Below are 21,543 nucleotides of genomic sequence, written 5' to 3'. Positions count from 1 at the left end.
GATGTGGGTAGGGGGGTGAGACCTGTAGGTAGGGTGTGAAACTGGTGGGTAGGGTATGTGACCTGTGTGTTGGATGTGGGTAGGGGGTGAGACCTGTAGGTAGGGTGTGAGACTGGTGGGTAGGGTATGTGACCTGTGTGTTGGATGTGGGTAGGGGGTGAGACCTGTAGGTAGGGTGTGAAACTGGTGGGTAGGGTATGTGACCTGTGTGTTGGATGTGGGTAGGGGGGTGAGACCTGTAGGTAGGGTGTGAGACTGGTGGGTAGGGTATGTGACCTGTGTGTTGGATGTGGGTAGGGGGGTGAGACCTGTAGGTAGGGTGTGAGACTGGTGGGTAGGGTATGTGACCTGTGGGTTGGATGTGGGTAGGGGGGTGAGACCTGTTGGTAGGTTGTGAGACCTGTTGGTAGGTTGTGAGACCTGTTGGTAGGGGGTGAGACCTGTGGGTAGATGTGAGACCTGTGAGTAGGTTGAGAGACCTGTTGGTAGTTTGTGAGACCTGTTGGTAGGGGGTGAGACCTGTGGGTAGATGTGAGACCTGTTGGTAGGTTGTGAGACCTGTGGGTAGATGTGAGACCTGTGGGTAGATGTAAGACCTATTGGTAGGTTGTGAGACCTGTGGGTAGATGTGAGACCTGTTGGTAGGGGGTGAGACCTGTGGGTAGATGTAAGACCTGTTGGTAGGTTGTGAGACCTGTTGGTAGTTTGTGAGACCTGTGGGTAGATGTGAGACCTGTGGGTAGATGTGAGACCTGTTGGTAGGTGGTGAGACCTGTTGGTAGGTGGTGAGACCTGTTGGTAAGTGGTGAGACCTGTAGGTAGGGGGTGAGACCTGTGGGTAGATGTGAGACCTGTTGGTAGGTTTGAGACCTGTTGGTAGTGGGTGAGACCTGTTGGTAGGTTGTGAGACCTGTGGGTAGGTTGTGAGACCTGTCGGTAGGTGGTGAGACTTGTGGGTAGGTGGTGAGACCTGTGGGTAGGCTTTGAGACCTGTGGGTAGGTTGTGAGACCTGTAGGTAGGTTGTGAGACCTGTCGGTAGATGGTGAGACCTGTGGGTAGGTTGTGAGACATGTGGGTAGATGGTGAGACCTGTGGGTAGGTTGTGAGACCTGTGGGTAGGTTGTGAGACCTGTGGGTAGGTTGTGAGACCTGTCGGTAGATGGTGAGACCTGTGGGTAGGTTGTGAGACATGTGGGTAGATGGTGAGACCTGTGGGTAGGTTGTGAGACCTGTGGGTAGGTTGTGAGACCTGTGGGTAGGTTGTGAGACCTGTAGGTAGGGGGTGAGACCTGTCGGTAGGGGTGAGACCTGTCAGAAGGTGGTGAGACCTGTTGGTAGCTTGTGAGACCTGTGGGTAGGTTGTGAGACCTGTCGGTAGGTGGTGAGACCTGTGGGTAGGTTGAGACCTGTCGGTAGATGGTGAGACCTGTGGGTAGTTTGTGAGAACTGTCGGTAAGTGAAGAGACCTGTGGGTAGGTTGTGAGACCTGTGGGTAGGTTGTGAGACCTGTAGGTAGGTTGTGAGACCTGTCGGTAGATGGTGAGACCTGTGGGTAGGTTGTGAGACATGTGGGTAGATGGTGAGACCTGTGGGTACGTTGTGAGACCTGTGGGTAGTTTGTGAGACCTATAGGTAGGGGGTGAGACCTGTCGGTAGGTGATGAGACCTGTGGGTAGGTTGTTAATTTAATACATGAGTAGATCTCTGGTCTGACAGTAGATTGACTGCTACACTCCTTCAATATGGATAGAAAGGAATTTCATGCAAATGTAGTTTTCTATTTATTTCGTAGTACCCCTTTGCATGTGATATTACACTTTCAGACTTTGCATGAGATAAAACTGGTTGTTTTGTCTGTGTTCCTTTTCACACCTGGTTTCAATTGCTTTGATTTCTGTGGGTATATAGGGCACCTGTTACCTGCCGTAATTCGTGCAGGATTAAGCTTGTGAGTATTAGCGTTCGGTATTCTATGCGGTTTATTGTTTTCGCATTTGACGTATGTGTATGTGGTGTCGGGACTGTGGTTGTTCCTCCATGTACTGACATGAGTTTGTTTTCCTTCGAGCGCGTTGTTTGGACATTCATCTGGGCCAATTTTGTATTGGTGGACTATGTGTACAGATCTCTACATTAAACACGCTTCTCAAAGAAAATCCCTGCTCTCCTGCGCCTGACTCCTACACCTCTCACCGAGACGGACTTTATCACACATTACTAGTATTAGATAACATTACTGTTGTCTAACATTACTAGTATTAGAGTACATTACTGTGATCTAACATTAACACTATTAGTTAACATTACTTCTGTCTAACATTACTATTAGCAGATAGCATTACTGTTATCTAACATTACTAGTAGTAGATAACATTACTGTTATCTAACATTACAAGTCGGAGATAACATTACTGTTGTCTAACATTACTAGTATTAGATAACATTACTGTTGTCTAACATTACTAGTATTAGATAACATGACTGTTGTCTAACGCTAATAGTAGTAGATAACATTACTGTTGTCTAACATTATTAGTATTAGATAACATTACTGTTATCTAACATTACCAGTATTAGTTAACATTACTGGTATCTAACATTACCAGTATTAGTTAACAGTACTGTTGTCTAACATTACCAGTATTAGATAACATTACTGTTGTCTAACATTAATAGTAGCAGATAGCATTACTGTTATCTAACCTTACTAGTAGTAGATAACATTACTGTTGTCTAACATTACTAGTAGTAGATAACATTACTGTAATTACTGTTGTCTAACATTACTAGTATTAGATAACATTACCGTTGTCTAACATTACTAGTATGAGAACATTACTGTTGTCTAACGCTAATAGTAGTAGATAACATTACGTTTGTCTAACATTACTAGTATGAGAACATTACTGTTGTCTAACACTAATAGTAGTAGATAACCTTACTGTTGTCTAACATTACTTGTAGTAGATAACATTATCAAATCAAATCAAATTTCTTTATATAGCCCTTCGTACATCAGCTGATATCTCAAGGTTCTGTACAGAAACCCAGCCTGAAACCCCAAACAGCAAGCAATGCAGGTGTAGAAGCACGGTGGCTAGGAAAAACTCCCCTAGAAAGGCCAAACCTAGGACGAAACCTAGAGTGGAACCAGGCTATGTGGGGTGGCCAGTCCTCTTCTGGCTGTATGGAGATTATAACAGAACATGGCCAAGATGTTCAAATGTTCATAAATCAAATAATAATACTCACAGGCAGAACAGTTGAAACTGGAGCAGCAGCACAGCCAGGTGGACTGGGAACAGCAAGGAGTCATCATGTCAGGTAGTCCTGAGGCATGGTCCTGAGGCATGGTCTCTCCTCCGAGAGAGAGAAAGAAAGAGAGAAAGAGAGAGCATACTTAAATTCACACAGGACACCGGATAGGACAGGAGAAGTACTCCAGATATAACAAACTGACCCTAGCCCCCCGACACATAAACTACTGCAGCATAAATACTGGAGGCTGAGACAGGAGGGGTCAGGAGACACTGTGGCCCCATCCGATGACACCCCCGGACAGGGCCAAACAGGAAGGATATATCCCCATCCACTTTGCCAAAGCACAGCCCCCACACCACTAGAGGGATATCTTCAACCACCAACTTGGGATATATTCAACCACCAACCATCCTGAGACACGGCCAAGTATAGCCCACAAAGATCTCCGCACGGCACAACCCAAGGGGGGGTGCCAACCCAGACAGGAAGATCACATCAGTGACTCAACCCACTCAAGTGACGCACCCCTCCTAGGGACAGTATGAAAGAGCCCTAGTAAGCCAGTGACTCAGCCCCTGTAATAGGGTTAGAGGCAGAGAATCCCAGTGGAAAGAGGGGAACCGGCCAGGCAGAGACAGCAAGGGCGGTTCCTTGCTCCAGAGCCTTTCCGTTCACCTTCACACTCCTGGGCCAGACTACACTCAATCATATGACCCACTGAAGAGATGAGTCTTCAGCAAAGACTTAAAGGTTGAGACCGAGTTTGCGTCTCTCACATGGGTAGGCAGACCATTCCATAAAGATGGAGCTCTATAGGAGAATGCCCTGCCTCCAGCTGTTTGCTTAGAAATTCTAGGGACAATTAGAAGGCCTGCGTCTTGTGACCGTAGCGTACGTGTAGGTATGTACGGCAGGACCAAATTAGAGAGATAGGTAGGAGCAAGCCCATGTAATGCTTTGTAGGTTAAGCAGTAAAACCTTGAAATCAGCCCTTGCCTTGACAGGAAGCCAGTGTAGGGAGGTTAGCACTGGAGTAATATGATCACATTTTTTGGTTCTAGTCAGGATTCTAGCAGCCGTATTTAGCACTAACTGAAGTTTATTTAGTGCTTTATCCGGGTAGCCGGTAGATCCCTCCCTCAGCTGTCAATCCCTGGAACTGGCCGTTTGACACCTCCCCTGCTCTATCTAGCACAGGTACATGTGTTTGATGATTTGTAGCAATCTTTTTATTAAGGACCAGACTGAGCAAATTCCACTCTCTCTCACTTTGCTTCACATTGTGCCTACTAACAGCCCAGAGCCGTGGTATATTTAAGAAATAAGGCACGAGGTGATGTGGTATATGGCCAATATATCATGGCTAAAGGTTGTTCTTATGCACGACGCAATGTGGAGTGCCTGGACACACCCCTTAGCCGTGGTATATTGGCCATATAACACAACACCTAGAGGTGCCTTGTTGCTATAAGAAACTGGTTACCAGTGTAATTAGAGCAGTAAAAATAAATGTTTTGTGATACACGTGGTATACCACAGCTGTCAGCCAATAAGCATTCAGGGCTCAAGCCACCTAGTTTATATTGGCCATTAGTCTTCCATTGCCGTACCTCCAAAATTGCGTCATTGTCACGGGAAGACTAGTTCTCGACGAGGCTAATTGGACACACACCCCACCCCGTCTGGTCTCATTGTTTAATGATAGATCTAATCATCTGTGCAGGGCCTATTTTGTGCTTTCATGACCGTTGTGAACAAGTAACAAGTTATTGTCTTACTCAGCGTTAAAGCAGCCTGAATAGTTGTAGCTGCAGAAATAGTTGAAGTCCACACAGTGGCACTATCGAGCCACGCAGCCCAAGCTCACTAAATAAACTATAGTAGATTTATAGGTACACCGTATCATCACACCCTCTTCTCACCATGCATTTTCTCGTTGTCCACTAGGTCGCAGTGGCATATCAATGTACATGTGATTTCAAAAATCTCTTGGGGAGAATTGGCTTGTTTCATGCTGAGACACATTTGTAATCATAATACAAACAGGCATCGTTTCTCTGTAATATCAAATTATGCTGAGACAAGAATCAGAAAGCATAGAGAGCACATGCACACATACAGTACCAGCCAAAAGTTTGGACGCAACCAACTCATTCAAGAGTTTCTTTATTTTTACTATTTTGTACATTGCAGAATAATAGAGAATTCATCAAAACTATGAAACAACACATATGGAATCATGTAGTAACCAAAAAAGTGTTAAACAAAACAAAATATATTTTAGATTTTAGATTCTTAAAAGTAGCCTCCTTTTGCTTGATGACAGCTTTGCACACTCTTGGCGTTCTCTCAACCAGCTTCATGAGGAATGCTGAGCACTTGTTGGCTGCTTTTCCTTCACTCTGCGATCCAACTCATCACAAACCATCTCAATTGGGTTGAGATCGGGGGATTGTGGAGGCCAGGTCATCTGATGCAGCACTCCATCACTCTCCTTCTTGGTCAAATAGCCTTTACACAACCTGGAGGTGTGTTTTGGGTCATTGTTCTGTTGAAAAACAAATGATAGTCCCACTAAGCGCAAACCAGATGGGGTGGCGTATCGCTGCAGAATTCTGTGGTAGCCATGTTGGTTAAGTGTGCCTTGAATTCTAAATAAATCACTGTCAGTGACACCAGCAAAGTACACACCATCACACCTCCTCCTCCATGCAGATTTTCTACGGTCTTGTAACGGTGGTCCTCTGACGAGGAGGAGTAGCGAGAAGGATCAGAGGACCAATGCGCAGCGTGGTAAGTGTCCATAATGTTTAATAAGAATAATGAACACTGAACAAAACAATAAACGACAATGTGAAATAACAAAACCGAAACAGTAGGTATGTCCAAACTTTGACTGGTACACTACATGCACATCATGTACACACACGCGTGCACACACACTGACGCACACACACGCACACACATGCACACACATATGCAATCACACACACACAGACACTATGTGTTTTTTTTCAGTTGCCAAGAAACCACAGCTCCTACTTCCTCCTAGTCTGTCTGCAGAAAGTATTCAAGAAAAGATCATAACACCACACATATTACCACAGACAGACACACAGACAGACAGACCGGAGGTGTCTGAGAGCAGATAACTGAAAGTGGTGTGTAGTTGATACAGCCTTGTGTTTGGTGTGCAGTTTGGCCTAGCGTGTCGGTCAGTTAGGGGCAGGATGGGATGTCTCCAGCCGTACATTACCAGTATCCTGTTCATCCTGAGTGGACTCATCCAATGGGGTAAGAGGATCTTCAGGTCACCACACACACACCTCCAGTCCTACCCATGGGGGTGCCTGTCGGTTGGCAAAATGAGGAAGAACACTACACACATTTAAGAACATTCTAATGTTATATATAAAATGTGATACAGTTTCCTCTATTAATTTGCTGGGTGAAAAAATGATCTGCATAAAGGTACAAAAGGTTGTGCAAATTCTCGGTTCTCTTTGACCTGTCAATTATCAGCAAAGTCCAAAGTATTGAGTTGCATTTTAGAGTCCTTGGGTCAGATGATGGGGGTGGACTGTTGAAATGGCCACAGTTCTATATCAGTGTTTCTAAAAGCTCCTCACTTCATAGTTGGTCTACTGATGAAATGTTATGAAATACCGTTAGCGTGACAGAAAATGTCTACTTGGAATGATTCACAATGTTTTTGATTTGATCAAACAAGCACTATGAAAACAATTAAACTAGCACAAATAAAAATGATTTATTCCAAATTGCAATGTAACAGCAGTAATTACACATTTTGATTAGCAGCACAATCAAACCTCCCCACAGCAGGTGTTAGTCTGAGAGATGGAGCTGTGGCTGTTTTCAAGCCATTACAATTGTCACATGACAGTTGTGATATGAATGCATTATTTATAGTTTGTTGATGAGAGGCAGACAGTGCAGACTGCAATCATTCTGAAAAAGAGAGGTCATATTTGAAGCTAGATATAATTCTCTTTAAGTTAGTCTGAGAATATCATCTTCCTGTATTTACTTATGTTCTCCATCTAGGTGGGGCCAGGGTGCTTGTGGAGGTGCAGTCTGGCCCTCTGCATCGTGTGGTTGGCTACCCTATCTCCATCTCCTGCAACGTGAGTGGCTTCTCTAACCCGTCGGCCCAGCAGGACTTCAGATTCTCAGTCTACAAGCCAAAAAACCCCACCCAGGAGATCCAGATCATCAGCACAGATGACAAAAACTATGCCATGGCGGTGTACGGTGACCGCGTCAGGGGGGGTGTCATCACTCTGGAGCGCCTGTCAGTGACCTCGGTCCTTTTCCACGTGAAGAGTCTGGAGGATGGGGACGAGGGAGAGTATGAGTGCCACACCCCAAACTCAGAAGCTGTATATGACGGGACATACAACGCAAAGACCACATTGAAGGGTAATGTTTTTTTTCTTACTTATTCATCTAATTCTGCCTAAATGACAATGCCTTCTGTGGTTGCTGTATGTGTATCATTAACAAGCCATTATTTGAAATAACTCTGGACTTATCACGTAGTGATTTGTCTACCAGATATACTGTATCAGTCAATCAGAACCATATTGTAGTGTTGATGTCCATCCCTCAAATCCTGTTTCCATAGTGATTGGGGACACCCTGACCGCCTCCTCTACTGGCCCCGCCTCATTTAGCCTATCAGAGGGTGACGACCTAACCCTGCAATGTCTCGCCTCCAGCAACACCTTCCAGCACACCCACCTGTCCATCACCTGGTATCACCATGGAGACAGGGAAGCCTCACCCCACCCCATCATCTCTCTGGACCGTGATTTGAAGGTGAGTCCGGGTCAGCGGTTTGAGGGTCGATACCAGGCAGGGTTCATTGTTTTGGACAAGCTGGAGGAGGCCACCTACAGGCTGAAGATGGCCAGGATTGAGCTGTCCGATGCAGGGAGGATCTCCTGCCAGGCCCAGGAGTGGATCCAAGACCCAGACCGGAGCTGGTACCCAATCGCCCAAAAAGACACACAGCCAACCACTTTGGAGGTCAAAGCCATAGGTGAGAAACACCTTGGTGTTTTTTTGCTTCCCATCCTTAGCCTAAATTGTGTTTACACAGCCATCAAATATTTGGTTGATTGTTCTGGGTTATGAGGACTTGTGGCTTAAGAGGACTTACGCCCATTCACTCTTTTGTCTTATTTCCTCTAAGTAAATGCTGAGATGGGGTCTCCTGTGTCTCAGAGGTGATTATGAGGGCTGAGTTAACTGTATGTCTAAGAGATTATTGTGAGTTATTTCCTGTCTTTCTCTGTGGTGGCTCCAGACCAGGGTTCTATGGTGGTGAGTATGACCGTGCACAAAACACACCTTCAAGAGGGGGAGGAGCTATCCTTGCAGTGCATTGTGAACACACAGGGCCCGGTGGGTCAGTTCTTCTCAGTGGCCTGGGTCAAGGACAACCAGGAGCTGGCCCATATTGGGCCCACGGGGGTCCTGTCTGTGGGGCCGGAGTATGGGGGGCGAGAGAGAGGGAGCGAGCTGAGAGCTGTGCGAACGAGGGAGAAGACACACCTGCTCACCCTGCGACCTGTCAGAACCCAGGACCAGGGAGTATACCACTGCAGGGCCTGGCCAGAGGAGAGGGATGGGAACGGAGTCTTCACACAGGGATCCACCCAGGACTCCACCACAGAGACTATCACCATCACAGCTACAGGTGAGTGATCTGACACCAAGCCAATCAGAAGCAAGGCTACAGGTGTGTAAGCAAGTAAGAAGCCAATCCAAGTCAGAGCTACATTTTTACGCTTACATTTTAAAATTAATAGCAGACCTGGAGACCTGGAGGGGAGTTGCAGTGAGATTAGTAGGCGAGCATTACATTTACATTTACATTTAAGTCATTTAGCAGACGCTCTTCTCCAGAGCGACTTACAAATTGGTGAATTCACCTTCTGACATCCAGTGGAACAGCCACTTTACAATAGTGCATCTAAATCATTAAGGGGGGTGAGAAGGATTACTTATCCTATCCTAGGTATTCCTTGAAGAGGTGGGGTTTCAGGTGTCTCCGGAAGGTGGTGATTGACTCCGCTGTCCTGGCGTTGTGAGGGAGTTTGTTCCACCATTGGGGGCCAGAGCAGCGAACAGTTTTGACTGGGCTGAGCGGGAACTGTACTTCCTCAGTGGTAGGGAGGCGAGCAGGCCAGAGGTGGATGAACGCAGTGCCCTTGCTTGGGTGTAGGGCCTGATCAGAGCCTGGAGGTACTGCGGTGCCGTTCCCCTCACAGCTCCGTAGGCAAGCACCATGGTCTTGTAGCGGATGCGAGCTTCAACTGGAAGCCAGTGGAGAGAGCGGAGGAGCGGGGTGACGTGAGAGAACTTGGGAAGGTTGAACACCAGACGGGCTGCGGCGTTCTGGATGAGTTGTAGGGGTTTAATGGCACAGGCAGGGAGCCCAGCCAACAGCGAGTTGCAGTAATCCAGACGGGAGATGACAAGTGCCTGGATTAGGACCTGCGCCGCTTCCTGTGTGAGGCAGGGTCGTACTCTGCGGATGTTGTAGAGCATGAACCTACAGGAACGGGCCACCGCCATGATGTTGGTTGAGAACGACAGGGTGTTGTCCAGGATCACGCCAAGGTTCTTAGCGCTCTGGGAGGAGGACACAATGGAGTTGTCAACCGTGATGGCGAGATCATGGAACGGGCAGTCCTTCCCCGGGAGGAAGAGCAGCTCCGTCTTGCCGAGGTTCAGCTTGAGGTGGTGATCCGTCATCCACACTGATATGTCTGCCAGACATGCAGAGATGCGATTCGCCACCTGGTCATCAGAAGGGGGAAAGGAGAAGATTAATTGTGTGTCGTCTGCATAGCAATGATAGGAGAGACCATGTGAGGTTATGACAGAGCCAAGTGACTTGGTGTATAGCGAGAATAGGAGAGGGCCTAGAACAGAGCCCTGGGGGACACCAGTGGTGAGAGCGCGTGGCGAGGAGACAGATTCTCGCCACGCCACCTGGTAGGAGCGACCTGTCAGGTAGGACGCAATCCAAGCGTGGGCCGCGCCGGAGATACCCAACTCGGAGAGGGTGGAGAGGAGGATCTGATGGTTCACAGTATCGAAGGCAGCCGATAGGTCTAGAAGGATGAGAGCAGAGGAGAGAGAGTTAGCTTTAGCAGTGCGGAGTGCCTCCGTGATACAGAGAAGAGCAGTCTCAGTTGAATGACTAGTCTTGAAACCTGACTGATTTGGATCAAGAAGGTCATTCTGAGAGAGATAGCGGGAGAGCTGGCCAAGGACGGCACGTTCAAGAGTTTTGGAGAGAAAAGAAAGAAGGGATACTGGTCTGTAGTTGTTGACATCGGAGGGATCGAGTGTAGGTTTTTTCAGAAGGGGTGCAACTCTCGCTCTCTTGAAGACGGAAGGGACGTAGCCAGCGGTCAGGGATGAGTTGATGAGCGAGGTGAGGTAAGGGAGAAGGTCTCCGGAAATGGTCTGGAGAAGAGAGGAGGGGATAGGGTCAAGCGGGCAGGTTGTTGGGCGGCCGGCCGTCACAAGAAGCGAGATTTCATCTGGAGAGAGAGGGAGAAAGAGGTCAGAGCACAGGGTAGGGCAGTGTGAGCAGAACCAGCGGTGTCGTTTGACTTAGCAAACGAGGATCGGATGTCGTCGACCTTCTTTTCAAAATGGTTGACGAAGTCATCTGCAGAGAGGGAGGAGGGGGGAGGGGGAGGAGGATTCAGGAGGGAGGAGAAGGTGGCAAAGAGCTTCCTAGGGTTAGAGGCAGATGCTTGGAATTTAGAGTGGTAGAAAGTGGCTTTAGCAGCAGAGACAGAGGAGGAAAATGTAGAGAGGAGGGAGTGAAAGGATGCCAGGTCCGCAGGGAGGCGAGTTTTCCTCCATTTCCGCTCGGCTGCCCGGAGCTCTGTTCTGTGAGCTCGCAATGAGTCATCGAGCCACGGAGCGGGAGGGGAGGACCGAGCCGGCCTGGAGGATAGGGGACATAGAGAGTCAAAGGATGCAGAAAGGGAAGAGAGGAGGGTTGAGGAGGCAGAATCAGGAGATAGGTTGGAGAAGGTATGAGCAGAGGGAAGAGATGATAGGATGGAAGAGGAGAGAGTAGCGGGGGAGAGAGAGCGAAGGTTGGGACGGCGCGATACCATCCGAGTAGGGGCAGTGTGGGAAGTGTTGGATGAGAGCGAGAGGGAAAAGGATACAAGGTAGTGGTCGGAGACTTGGAGGGGAGTTGCAATGAGGTTAGTGGAAGAACAGCATCTAGTGAAGATGAGGTCGAGCGTATTGCCTGCCTTGTGAGTAGGGGGAAGGTGAGAGGGTGAGGTCAAAAGAGGAGAGGAGTGGAAAGAAGGAGGCAGAGAGGAATGAGTCAAAGGTAGACGTGGGGAGGTTAAAGTCGCCCAGGACTGTGAGAGGTGAGCCGTCCTCAGGAAAGGAGCTTATCAAGGCATCAAGCTCATTGATGAACTCTCCGAGGGAACCTGGAGGGCGATAAATGATAAGGATGTTAAGCTTGAAAGGGCTGGTAACTGTGACAGCATGGAATTCAAAGGAGGCGATAGACAGATGGGTAAGGGGAGAGAGAGAATGACCACTTGGGAGAGATGAGGATCCCGGTGCCACCACCCCGCTGACCAGAAGCTCTCGGGTGTGCGAGAACACGTGGGCGGACGAAGAGAGAGCAGTAGGAGTAGCAGTGTTATCTGTGGTGATCCATGTTTCCGTCAGTGCCAAGAAGTCGAGGGACTGGAGGGAGGCATAGGCTGAGATGAACTCTGCCTTGTTGGCCGCAGATCGGCAGTTCCAGAGGCTACCGGAGACCTGGAACTCCACGTGGGTCGTGCGCGCTGGGACCACCAGATTAGGGTGGCCGCGGCCACGCGGTGTGGAGCGTTTGTATGGTCTGTGCAGAGAGGAGAGAACAGGGATAGATAGACACATAGTTGACAGGCTACAGAAGAGGCTACGCTAATGCAAAGGAGATTGGAATGACAAGTGGACTACACGTCTCGAATGTTCAGAAAGTTAAGCTTACGTAGCAAGAATCTTATTGACTAAAATGATTGAAATGCTACAGTACTGCTGGAGTAGGCTAGCTGGCAGTGGCTGCGTTGTTGACTTTGTAGGCTAGCTGGTAGTGGCTGTGATGTTGACACTACACTAATCAAGTCGTTCCGTCGAGTGTAATAGTTTCTACAGTGCTGCTATTCGGGGGCTAGCTGGCTAGCTAGCAGGTTGATTGCGTTACGTTACCTTAAAAGAACGACAATAGCTGGCTAGCTAACCTAGAAAATTGCTCTAGGCTACACAATTGTCTTAGATACAAAGACGGCTATGTAGCTAGCTAGCTACGATCAAACAAATCAAACCGTTGTACTGTAATAGTTTCTACAGTGCTGCTATTCGGGGGCTAGCTGGCTAGCTACGTTAAAAGAACGACAATAGCTGGCCAGCTAACCTAGAAAATCGCTCTAGACTACACAATTGTCTTAGATACAAAGACGGCTATGTAGCTGGCTAGCTACGATCAAACAAATCAAACCGTTGTACTGTAATGAAGTGAAATGAAAATGTGATACTACCTGTGGAGCGACGCGGAATGTTGACCGGGTAGTTGAAGTTCAATTCGGTAGAGGTTGGCTAGCTGTTGGCTAGCTAGCTAGCAGCATCTCCTACGTTAAGGACGACAAATAGCTGGCTAGCTAACCTCGGTAAATTAAGATAATCACTCTAAGTCTACACACTCTAAACTACACAATTATCTTGGATACGAAGACAGCGAAGACAACTATGTAGCTAGCTGACACTACGCTAATCGAGTCGTTCAGTTGAGTGTAATAGTTTCTACAGTGCTGGTGGACAGTGGATGTTAGCTAGCTGCTTAGCTAGCTGCTGGGCAGATACGCCTCTATTATTGCCTGCCCTGTGAGTTGGAGGGGACTGGGAAAGGGTGAGGTCAAAAGAGGCGAGGAGGGGAAAGAGAGAGTTGGAAAGAAATTAATCGGAGGCAGATGTCGGGAGGTTGAAGTCTCCAAGTACAAAGATCAGTGAGCCCTCGTCAGGACATTAGCTTATCAAGGTGTCAAGCCCATTGAGGAGCACTCCAATGGCACTTGGTGGGCGATAGATGACAATAATGTTAAGCTTGAGTGGACAAGTGACAGTGACAGCATCGAATTCAAATGAGGAGATGGACAGGTGAGAAAGGGAGAAAAGAGAAAATCTCCACTTAGGAGAAATGAGTAGACCTGTACCACCACCGCGACGACCAGATGCTGTCGGACTATGAGAGAAAACATTGTCAGATGAGGAAAGAGCAGCTGGGTCATTAAGATGAGTCATCAAGCACTGAGTCAGAGCCAGAGCAAAATTGTAGGTGTTTCATCAGCTTTCCATGTGGTTGCTACACCAAGCAACAACAGGGGGTGAGATCCTCAATAAGTTCAGTTTGTGCATTGACCTGGCTCTGAAAACAGTTATTACATATGTACAACACACACACGCACTCATCACACACACACTCATCACACACACACACACACTTATCACACACTCATCACACACTCAACACCTTTTTTTTGTCTGTTCTCAGAAAGTGGTTTGGCTGTTGCCATGGAGACCCAACAGGTGAGTGTTGACGAAGGGGATGCGCTACAACTCAGCTGTAGAGTGAGCGGGGTCAAGGGTCAGCTCTCTATCACCTGGCAACACAGATCAGCCTCAATGGCAACAGGCCCCTTCAGTGATGTCATCAGCCTGAGCCGTGTGGGTGTGATGGAACTGGGGGCAGAGTTTGGGAAGCGTAATGTTCGTACAATGCGTCCCATGGCAGACATATTCACCCTGGAGCTGGGTGAGGTCACGCCCTCTGACGCAGGAGCCTATCAGTGCACCGTCTCTGAGTGGACCACGGAAGCCAACGGCAACAGCAAGAAAACTCACAGCCAATCACAGGACTGCAGCGTAGAGGTTCATCATGTGGGTAAGAGCACTTTCTGCATCGTGGTGCTAGAGGCGTCACTACAGGCCCGGGTTCAATCCAAGGCTATGTCGCAGCCGGCCACGACCGGAAGACCCATGAAGCGGCTCACAATTGGCCCAGCGTTGGCCCAGGGTTAGTGGTCTGGCCGGCCGGGATGAGAGAGAGAGGTCATAGCCATGGGAAGTAGGGTTGTTGAGGGTGCTACAGCACCACCTAAAAAAACAGAATAAAAAACAAATGTGCGCTGGGCCTACTAGTCCTGTATTAACAGACCTATATAACAGTCTGTAATGAGGGCAAAACAGAAAACCTCCACCCTCACCCCCAAACTACTTCCTGTGGCTATATGGGAAAGGGAGAGGGAGAGATTCAAAGTTGACAAACATAACATAAAAATTCAAACAAAATATTTGCTTGCCTCGTTGATGTCCATGAATATTTAATTTAACCCAGCACAAATATTTATTCTTCAAAGTTACTGGAGACAGTGTTGGTAAAGATCAACTGAGCAAGAAGCATGAGGTAGGCTTTCAGCTCCCACATTATCTATGTAGAGATCAATAACTGTATACTTGATGACTGATCTCTCACATCAGATAGATTGATTAAATATTTTTGCAGATGACCATATTCTCATTATCCTCACAGCCACTGTTAGAGTTTGGCCCTAAGAGGCCTGATAGTTGTCATCAGTGATATCTCATCATTGTCTTCTCAGTGGTATCTCATCATTGTCATCAGTGATATCTCATCATTGTCCTTGCAGAGTCTCTGCTGAGTGTGCACCTGAGTAGTCGTGGTGTCCAGGTGACAGTGGGGGGTGAGGTGGAGCTGGTGTGTCGGGTTCAAGGGCCCTCCCTCCCAGTTACTGTAACGTGGAGCCTGCAGCGTGAGGGGCAGTCTGCCCCAGACAACATCCTGACCCTGTCGTACACTGGTGACATCACGTGGAGTGGCGACCAGAGCAACTACCAGTTGAGGGCGACCACCGGGAAGAAGGAAGTGCGTTACTACCTCCGCATCATCAAAGCGAGCCACAAGGAGGCTGGGCGCTACCAGTGTGTGATCTCAGTGTTCCTGCAAGGGAGACACAGGAAGCCACAGAACTCCAACGCTCTGGGTGTGCTGGTCCAGACTCCAAGTAGGTCAGGTCAACAGGTCAACCTGGGGTTAGAGTTAGGGTCTCAGCCTCCATCACGCTTTCTTTATTTATCTGTCTTTCTCTCTCTCCCTCTTCCAGAGGGTGTACTCACCTTGTCCTCTAGCTCCTCCCCTCTGGATCAGAGTGTCAACACAGACATACAGATGGAATGCTCCGTAGCCAAAGCAACCTCTAACTCATCCCGCTTCGCTGTCAGCTGGTTGGCCCAGAAGAACGGGGAGGGGAACAAGACGGTCCTCAGCTCAGACCGTGATGCTGTGATAACACTAGGGCTGGGATTAGGCACAGAACAGCGAATCAGCATGAGAAGACGTGAGGGGCGGAGCTTTGAGCTGACCATTCGACAGGCCCGTAGCTGGGATAGTGGGATGTACTACTGCGTGGTGGAGGAGTGGCTACAGGATCCTCTTGGTCGATGGTACAAGCTCCTGCCCTCTTCTGTAGCCATGGAACTCCGTGTACTCCAGACAGGTGTGTTATCCGGTCATGGCTAGAAGTGATTTTTATTTTTTTTGCAGTTTAGCTAACCCTAACACTCTTCCTAACCTTAACCCAGTTTTCCTAACCTGCTGCTCGAATTCTCCTAACCTGCAGCGTAAGATCTCCTAACTTGCTACAAAAAGTCAAATCGGACAAAAGCTGAATTCCATCTAAGTCAAAACCGAGTTACCCTGATAACAAAGCAAGGCAATGCTGCATTGGTAGAAGGACATGGATCTGCAATGTATGTCACATCTATAGAGTATCTTGTTGTGCTGATTTGCAGTTTCTCTGACTTTCTCTTCAATTCAATTCAAGGGGCTTTATTGGCATGGGAAACATGTGTTAACATTGCCAAAGCAAGTGAAGTAGATAATATACAAAAGTGAAATAAACAATGTAAATGAACAGTAAACATTACACTCACAGAAGTTCCAAAAGAATAAAGACATTACAAATGTCATATTATGTACATATACAGTGTTGTAACAATGTACAAATATCTGACCCTGCCTCTCTCTCTTTCTGTCTCTCTCTCTGTCCCAGTGACTGACCTCAGTGTTAACCAGACAGATCTGGAGATGGAGGTCAAAGAGGGGGAGGGGGCAGAGTTGACCTGTGTCTTGACCTCAGGTGACCCCGCCTCTCTCTACTCTCTCACCTGGTTCTACATGAGGCGTGGCTCCTCCTCCTCTCTCAGGGTTCCTCTAGTGATTCTGGGCCATGATGGTGTCCTGAAGTACCCTGAGGACCAGGACAATCAAGGGCTCCAGGACCAGAAGGGGAGGCTGATCTTCTCCAGGCCCACCCATGGTACCTTTCTGCTGGGTCTGCAGAGAGCTCTTCAGGGTGACAGTGGAGTCTACCAGTGTCAAGTGGACCAGTACAAGCTCATTCATAGCAACTGGGAATTAAGCGCCACCAACCAATCAGGAACAACCAACCTCACTGTACGACGACCAATAGGTATGATGGCATCACTTATGAGTCCATGACATCAGACTGTACAAATACAACTGAATCAGAATGTGTTGTCTTTATTTCTCACCTTCTTCTGTTCTCTCCTTCCCCAGAAGATGTGTCTGAGTCGCTGTTTGAACGAGGATTCGTTACTGAATCAGTTCTAGGCATCTTCATCCCTCTTGTCTGTATCCTGGTGATTCTTGTCGTGGTGCTGTCAATCAAGCTGAATCGGCAGGGCTCAGCTGGAAACAAGAAACAGGCCAAATCTCTGTGGCTGGAGTTTAACCCACTGAATCCACGCCCAGAAGACTGAGCACAGGGGAGAGGAGAGAAGTGAAACAGAGAGAGGATGCATAGATGAGAGGAAGAGTACATCAGTGAGGAGAAGACATGAGGAGAGAAAAGGAGAGGATGTGGGATGGGGAGGGATGATAAGAGTGGGAAGGGGGATATGTGAGAGAACAGGAAAGGAGATGGGGGAGAGGGCGGAATGAGCATTTTTTTAAATGTTAATCTTGTTGATTTTTTGATCCAAGATGTTTTTTACTTGTTTACAAATAGAATTTACAGTTGCACACATTTTCTAGAACTTGAAATGTACATTGGCACTGCTTTAACTTTGTTGCAACTTTTTTCAAATGTAGTTTTACATCAGTATTCTCTGATCACTCAAAACTCAAAGGATCATGTCTGATCATTGTTTGTATGAATGAGTTTTTCACAAATATTATATTTGTGAATTGTTGAAAGATATTCTGCCATGCTCTGTACGCATTTGTAACATTTTGCCTCAAGAATGAATCCGTTTTATTTCTTAACTTGTTTGAGTTGGGACTGCTTACGAGACTTTTGAAACACTTCTGAAAGAACTCTGAGAAAGTCTTTATGGTATCACAAACATTTTATATGAAGAGATGAATGAAGCGCTGCTCTCAGACATGTATCATTTGTAAAGTTGCTGGTGTGTTATCTGGTTTGTAATAAATAGAGTATTATCACATGATTGATCTTCTTGATTTTCTAACTCTGTCAGCATGGGACTGTGTGGAAAACTACCTCTTTGTCTCGTGTGGATGTGAATGTGGTGGTTTATGTCACCTCTCTCTTTGTCGTATGTGAAACATATTAACTGCCCGTTAAACAGGAAGTAATTGCGTCTCTACCCTGTAAAGAGGAAGCATCTGTGGTCCTGCTGAGTTCTGCTGAGCTCTGAAAGGCCCAGTCATCTCTGGTCCTGCGGTCTGAATGTCATGAATGTAGGTCAGAGCAGTCACACTGCGAAGAGAACGGAAACCTTCACACACGCACAGTAGTGTATTACAAAGTATACATTATCGCAAGCTTTTCATCAGTGAATGTTCCATCTCTGCTGTGCCTTGGCCATTGGGAAGTGGGCTGTGCATGTATGCGAGACATGACAAAAGTTGTGGTTATGGCTGCCTAGTTATGTGTACACTGGTTCTCAGTGAAACAGCTCACTCTAGTGGAAACTGTGTGCGGTGGCACAGAGAGTTGCTTTACTGTAATCAGTCTTTATATTCATTTATAACAGTTTCTAATAGTAATACTATTCTACTATTATGATTTACATGTGAATAAACCAATCACTTTATAATATATATTATATTAGGAACATGGTGCTAGGAGCATATTAAAAATATATTGCTTTTGTTTACACATTGCTCGTGGTATTGCATGTACCACCCCGAGAGGGATGCTGTGTGTGTGTCTCTGTGTTTCAGAGAGTGCTGCGTCTTCTAGCAGATGTTGCTCCTGCACAATGGAATGCCGGCGGTACTGAACATTGCCTACAGAGGAAGAGTGTCAGCATGGGACTGCTCTCCTTTCTACCTTCATCTCGCTCTCTATTTCTTTCTCGCTCTTTCTCCTCTCTGTATTCAGCCTATCAATGATTAACACAGCCCATCTGTGGGGGAGTTTGGGAGAGAATAGACTCCATCACTTACTGCTCTCGCACCTTTGAGCAAAAGGACTCGGACAACAGGCTCCTTCCTACATTACAAGAGATGTTCCTGGCAAATCAACTGAGGGTGTACCAGCTGTGGACAGTCTGTAAAAAACACCGGGGTCACAGTGTAAGGGGAAACAGTACGGTGTACAGCCTATTAAAAGATGTGACAATGTAGAGTAGAAATGTATGATAAGAAGCTGTGAATAGATTGTCAAGTGTTGAGAGGTGAGAATGTACATTATAAACTGGGTGGTTCGAGCCCTGAATGCTGATTGGCTGACAGCTGTAAATCAAACCGTGTACCAGGGGTATGACAAAACTTATTTTTACTGCTGTAATTACATTGGTAACCAATTCATACTAGCAATAAGGCACTTCAGGGGTTTGTGATATATGGCCAATATACCCACAGCTAAGGGCTGTATCCAGGCACTCCATGTTGTGTTGTGCGTAAGAAAAGCCCTTAGATGTGGTATATTGGCCATATACCACACCTCCTCTGGCCTTATTGCTTAAATTGAATCCACAATCTTCAACCTACAGATACATGTTTTGGCTATACAGTAGGTTTGTGTGTCTGGATCTTGTTAAATCCCCCATCGGTCCAGAGCGCAGTAGAATACCAAGGGGAGATTCTTCAAAAGAAAAACACTCTTAACTCTCCCTTTCAACACTTCTGCCCACTCGCGTTGCTATGGCAGCGCTGACAGTGCAAACAATGCACAAACCGTTTTTCAGAGTTCGTTCGTCAATCGCGTGTCATTGTGTGTGTGTGTGTGTGTGTGTGTTCATCCAGAATCCTGTGTCAGGGCTGATCAAACTCTATTAATTTTTTTATATTTTTTATATTTTTTATTTTTTATTTAACTACGCAAGTCAGTTAAGAACAAATTCTTATTTACAATGACAGCCTAGGAACAGTGGGTTAACTGCCTGTTCAGGGGCAGAACAACAGATTTGCACCTTGTCAGATCGGGGGGTTGAACTTGCAACCTTCCGGTTATTAGTTCAACGCTCAAACCACTAGTCTACCTTGCCGCCTGATCCTGTGTGGAAGATGGAGGAGATGAATTAGTATATCAGGTGTAAATTGGTTTTATTTATTTAGTGCAGATGAAAATTGGATCCAGTTGTATTTACATAATATACAAATGTAGAAAAAAATATGAAGAAATTATTAGCTTGCAAAAATAATACACTTGATTGACATACAACATACCACGCCAAAGCAATACTAGACTCTATCAATTCGAGGAAACAGACAAAACGCCTCAAATTAATCGACAATGCATTTACAAGCAACAGAAATTATGAATCCAAAAATAGATTAAAAAACAACTGTTATTGATCTATAGCCTGTTTATGTTCGGTGATTCCCTGCCTCTCTCCGTCTCTCGCTCAGCTTCTCTCTCTCATTACTTCTTCTCCACCTCCCTCTTTAACTTTCTGGAATCCATCTATCTAACACACAGACTACACTCAGGACTGTATAATCTGTCATTCTCTCTCTCTCTCTCTCTCTCTCTCTCTCTCTCTCTCTCTCTCTCTCTCTCTCTCTCAGTCCTGACGTTGATCCCCTGAGACACTGCCTGCTGCTAGAGGAAGCTGAAAAGCCCAAAACAAAAACATACTAAATGGTGCAATAGGAAGTAATAGTCTGTACTCTTCACTGACAGGGGAGCTCTAAGGAACTCTGTCCATCAATGGGGCTAAATAGGATATTTTATTGGGGCAAGACTTGCTTAGTTAAATAAAGATAAAAAAATGTTTTTGTTAAAAGTTGAATGTAGCGAAGGGCTATTGTATTAAATACTGAAGTCAGCTGGTATTGACTCATTAACATACACTTGTCAGAGTAAATTATAGTAAATGTATAGTATTTCCTGTCTTGTGACATCCCAACTGTTTGTGAAAAGACAGGAAACATTCAGTTCCTCATCTTTGCTGTTGCATCACTGCCTTCAGGCAGGCTTGTGTGCCTGCTATCCTGCCTGCCATCCTGCCTGCCTGCCATGCTGCCTGCCTGCCATCTTGCCATCTTGCCTGCCTGCCATCCTGTCCGCTAACCATCCTTCCCGCCTGCAGTCCTGCCTGCCATCCTGCCTGCCTACCATCCTGCCTTCCTGCCTGCCTGCCATCCTGCCTACCGACCATCCTTCCTGCCTGCCATCCTGCCTGCCTACCATCTTTCCATCCTGCCTGCCTGCCATCCTGTCTGCCTGCCATCCTGTCTGCCTACCATCCTGCCTGCATATCGTTTTGACTTCCTGTCTGCCTACCATCCTGCCTTCCTGCCTGCCTACCATTCTGCCTGCCTAACATCCTGCCTTCCTGCCTGCCTACCATCCTGCCTTCCTGTCTGCCTACCATCCTGCCTTCCTGCCTGCCTTCCATCCTGCCTTTCTGCCTTCCTAGCATCCTACCTTCCTGCCAGCCTACCATCCTGCCTTCTTGCCTGCCTACCATCCTGCCTGCCTAACATCCTGCATTCACATCTGCCTACCATCCTGCCTTCCTGCCTGCCTACCATGTTACCATCCTGCCTGCCTACCATCCTGCCATCCTGCCTGCCTGCCATCCTGCCTGCCTGCCATCCTGTCTGCCTGCCATCCTGCCTGCCTATCGTCTTGACTTCCTGCCTGCTTACCATCCTGCCTTCCTGCCTGCCTACCATCCTGCCTTCCTGCCTGCCTACCATC

The 21,543-nt window shown here is 47.1% G+C and overlaps 1 protein-coding gene across 2 annotated transcripts; it reads left to right on the top strand.

Moving 5' to 3' along the window:
- Positions 1–6,341: 6,341 nt before the first annotated feature.
- LOC135519140 (immunoglobulin superfamily member 3-like) lies at positions 6,342–17,875 on the top strand. Of its 2 annotated transcripts, none has more exons than XM_064944209.1 (9): positions 6,342–6,556; positions 7,328–7,702; positions 7,908–8,324; positions 8,592–8,984; positions 13,878–14,267; positions 15,034–15,408; positions 15,508–15,900; positions 16,456–16,875; positions 16,986–17,875. In XM_064944209.1, the coding sequence occupies exons 1-9, from the start codon at positions 6,493–6,495 to the stop codon at positions 17,183–17,185; spliced, it is 3,027 nt and encodes a 1,008-aa protein (XP_064800281.1). In that variant the 5' UTR covers positions 6,342–6,492; the 3' UTR covers positions 17,186–17,875. The 2 variants fall into 2 exon arrangements, with proteins under 2 accessions (XP_064800281.1, XP_064800280.1); XM_064944208.1 differs by having other exon boundaries at positions 6,343–6,556; positions 16,983–17,875.
- The last annotated feature ends 3,668 nt before the right edge of the window (positions 17,876–21,543 follow it).

The sequence above is a fragment of the Oncorhynchus masou genome, chromosome 29 (genome assembly GCF_036934945.1).
Source record: "Oncorhynchus masou masou isolate Uvic2021 chromosome 29, UVic_Omas_1.1, whole genome shotgun sequence".
Lineage (NCBI taxonomy): Eukaryota > Metazoa > Chordata > Actinopteri > Salmoniformes > Salmonidae > Oncorhynchus > Oncorhynchus masou.
Note: the sequence above shows the minus strand (reverse complement) of the source record. Positions and strands in the feature narration are given on the sequence as shown.

Excerpts from the sequence above, each read along its gene's own strand:
- LOC135519140 (XM_064944208.1), top strand. The coding sequence starts at position 6,493 with ATGGGATGTCTCCAGCCGTACATTACCAGTATCCTGTTCATCCTGAGT. Across the intron at positions 7,703-7,907 it reads CGCAAAGACCACATTGAAGG|TGATTGGGGACACCCTGACC; the intron begins GTAATGTTTTTT and ends CTGTTTCCATAG. Across the intron at positions 14,268-15,033 it reads CGTAGAGGTTCATCATGTGG|AGTCTCTGCTGAGTGTGCAC; the intron begins GTAAGAGCACTT and ends TTGTCCTTGCAG.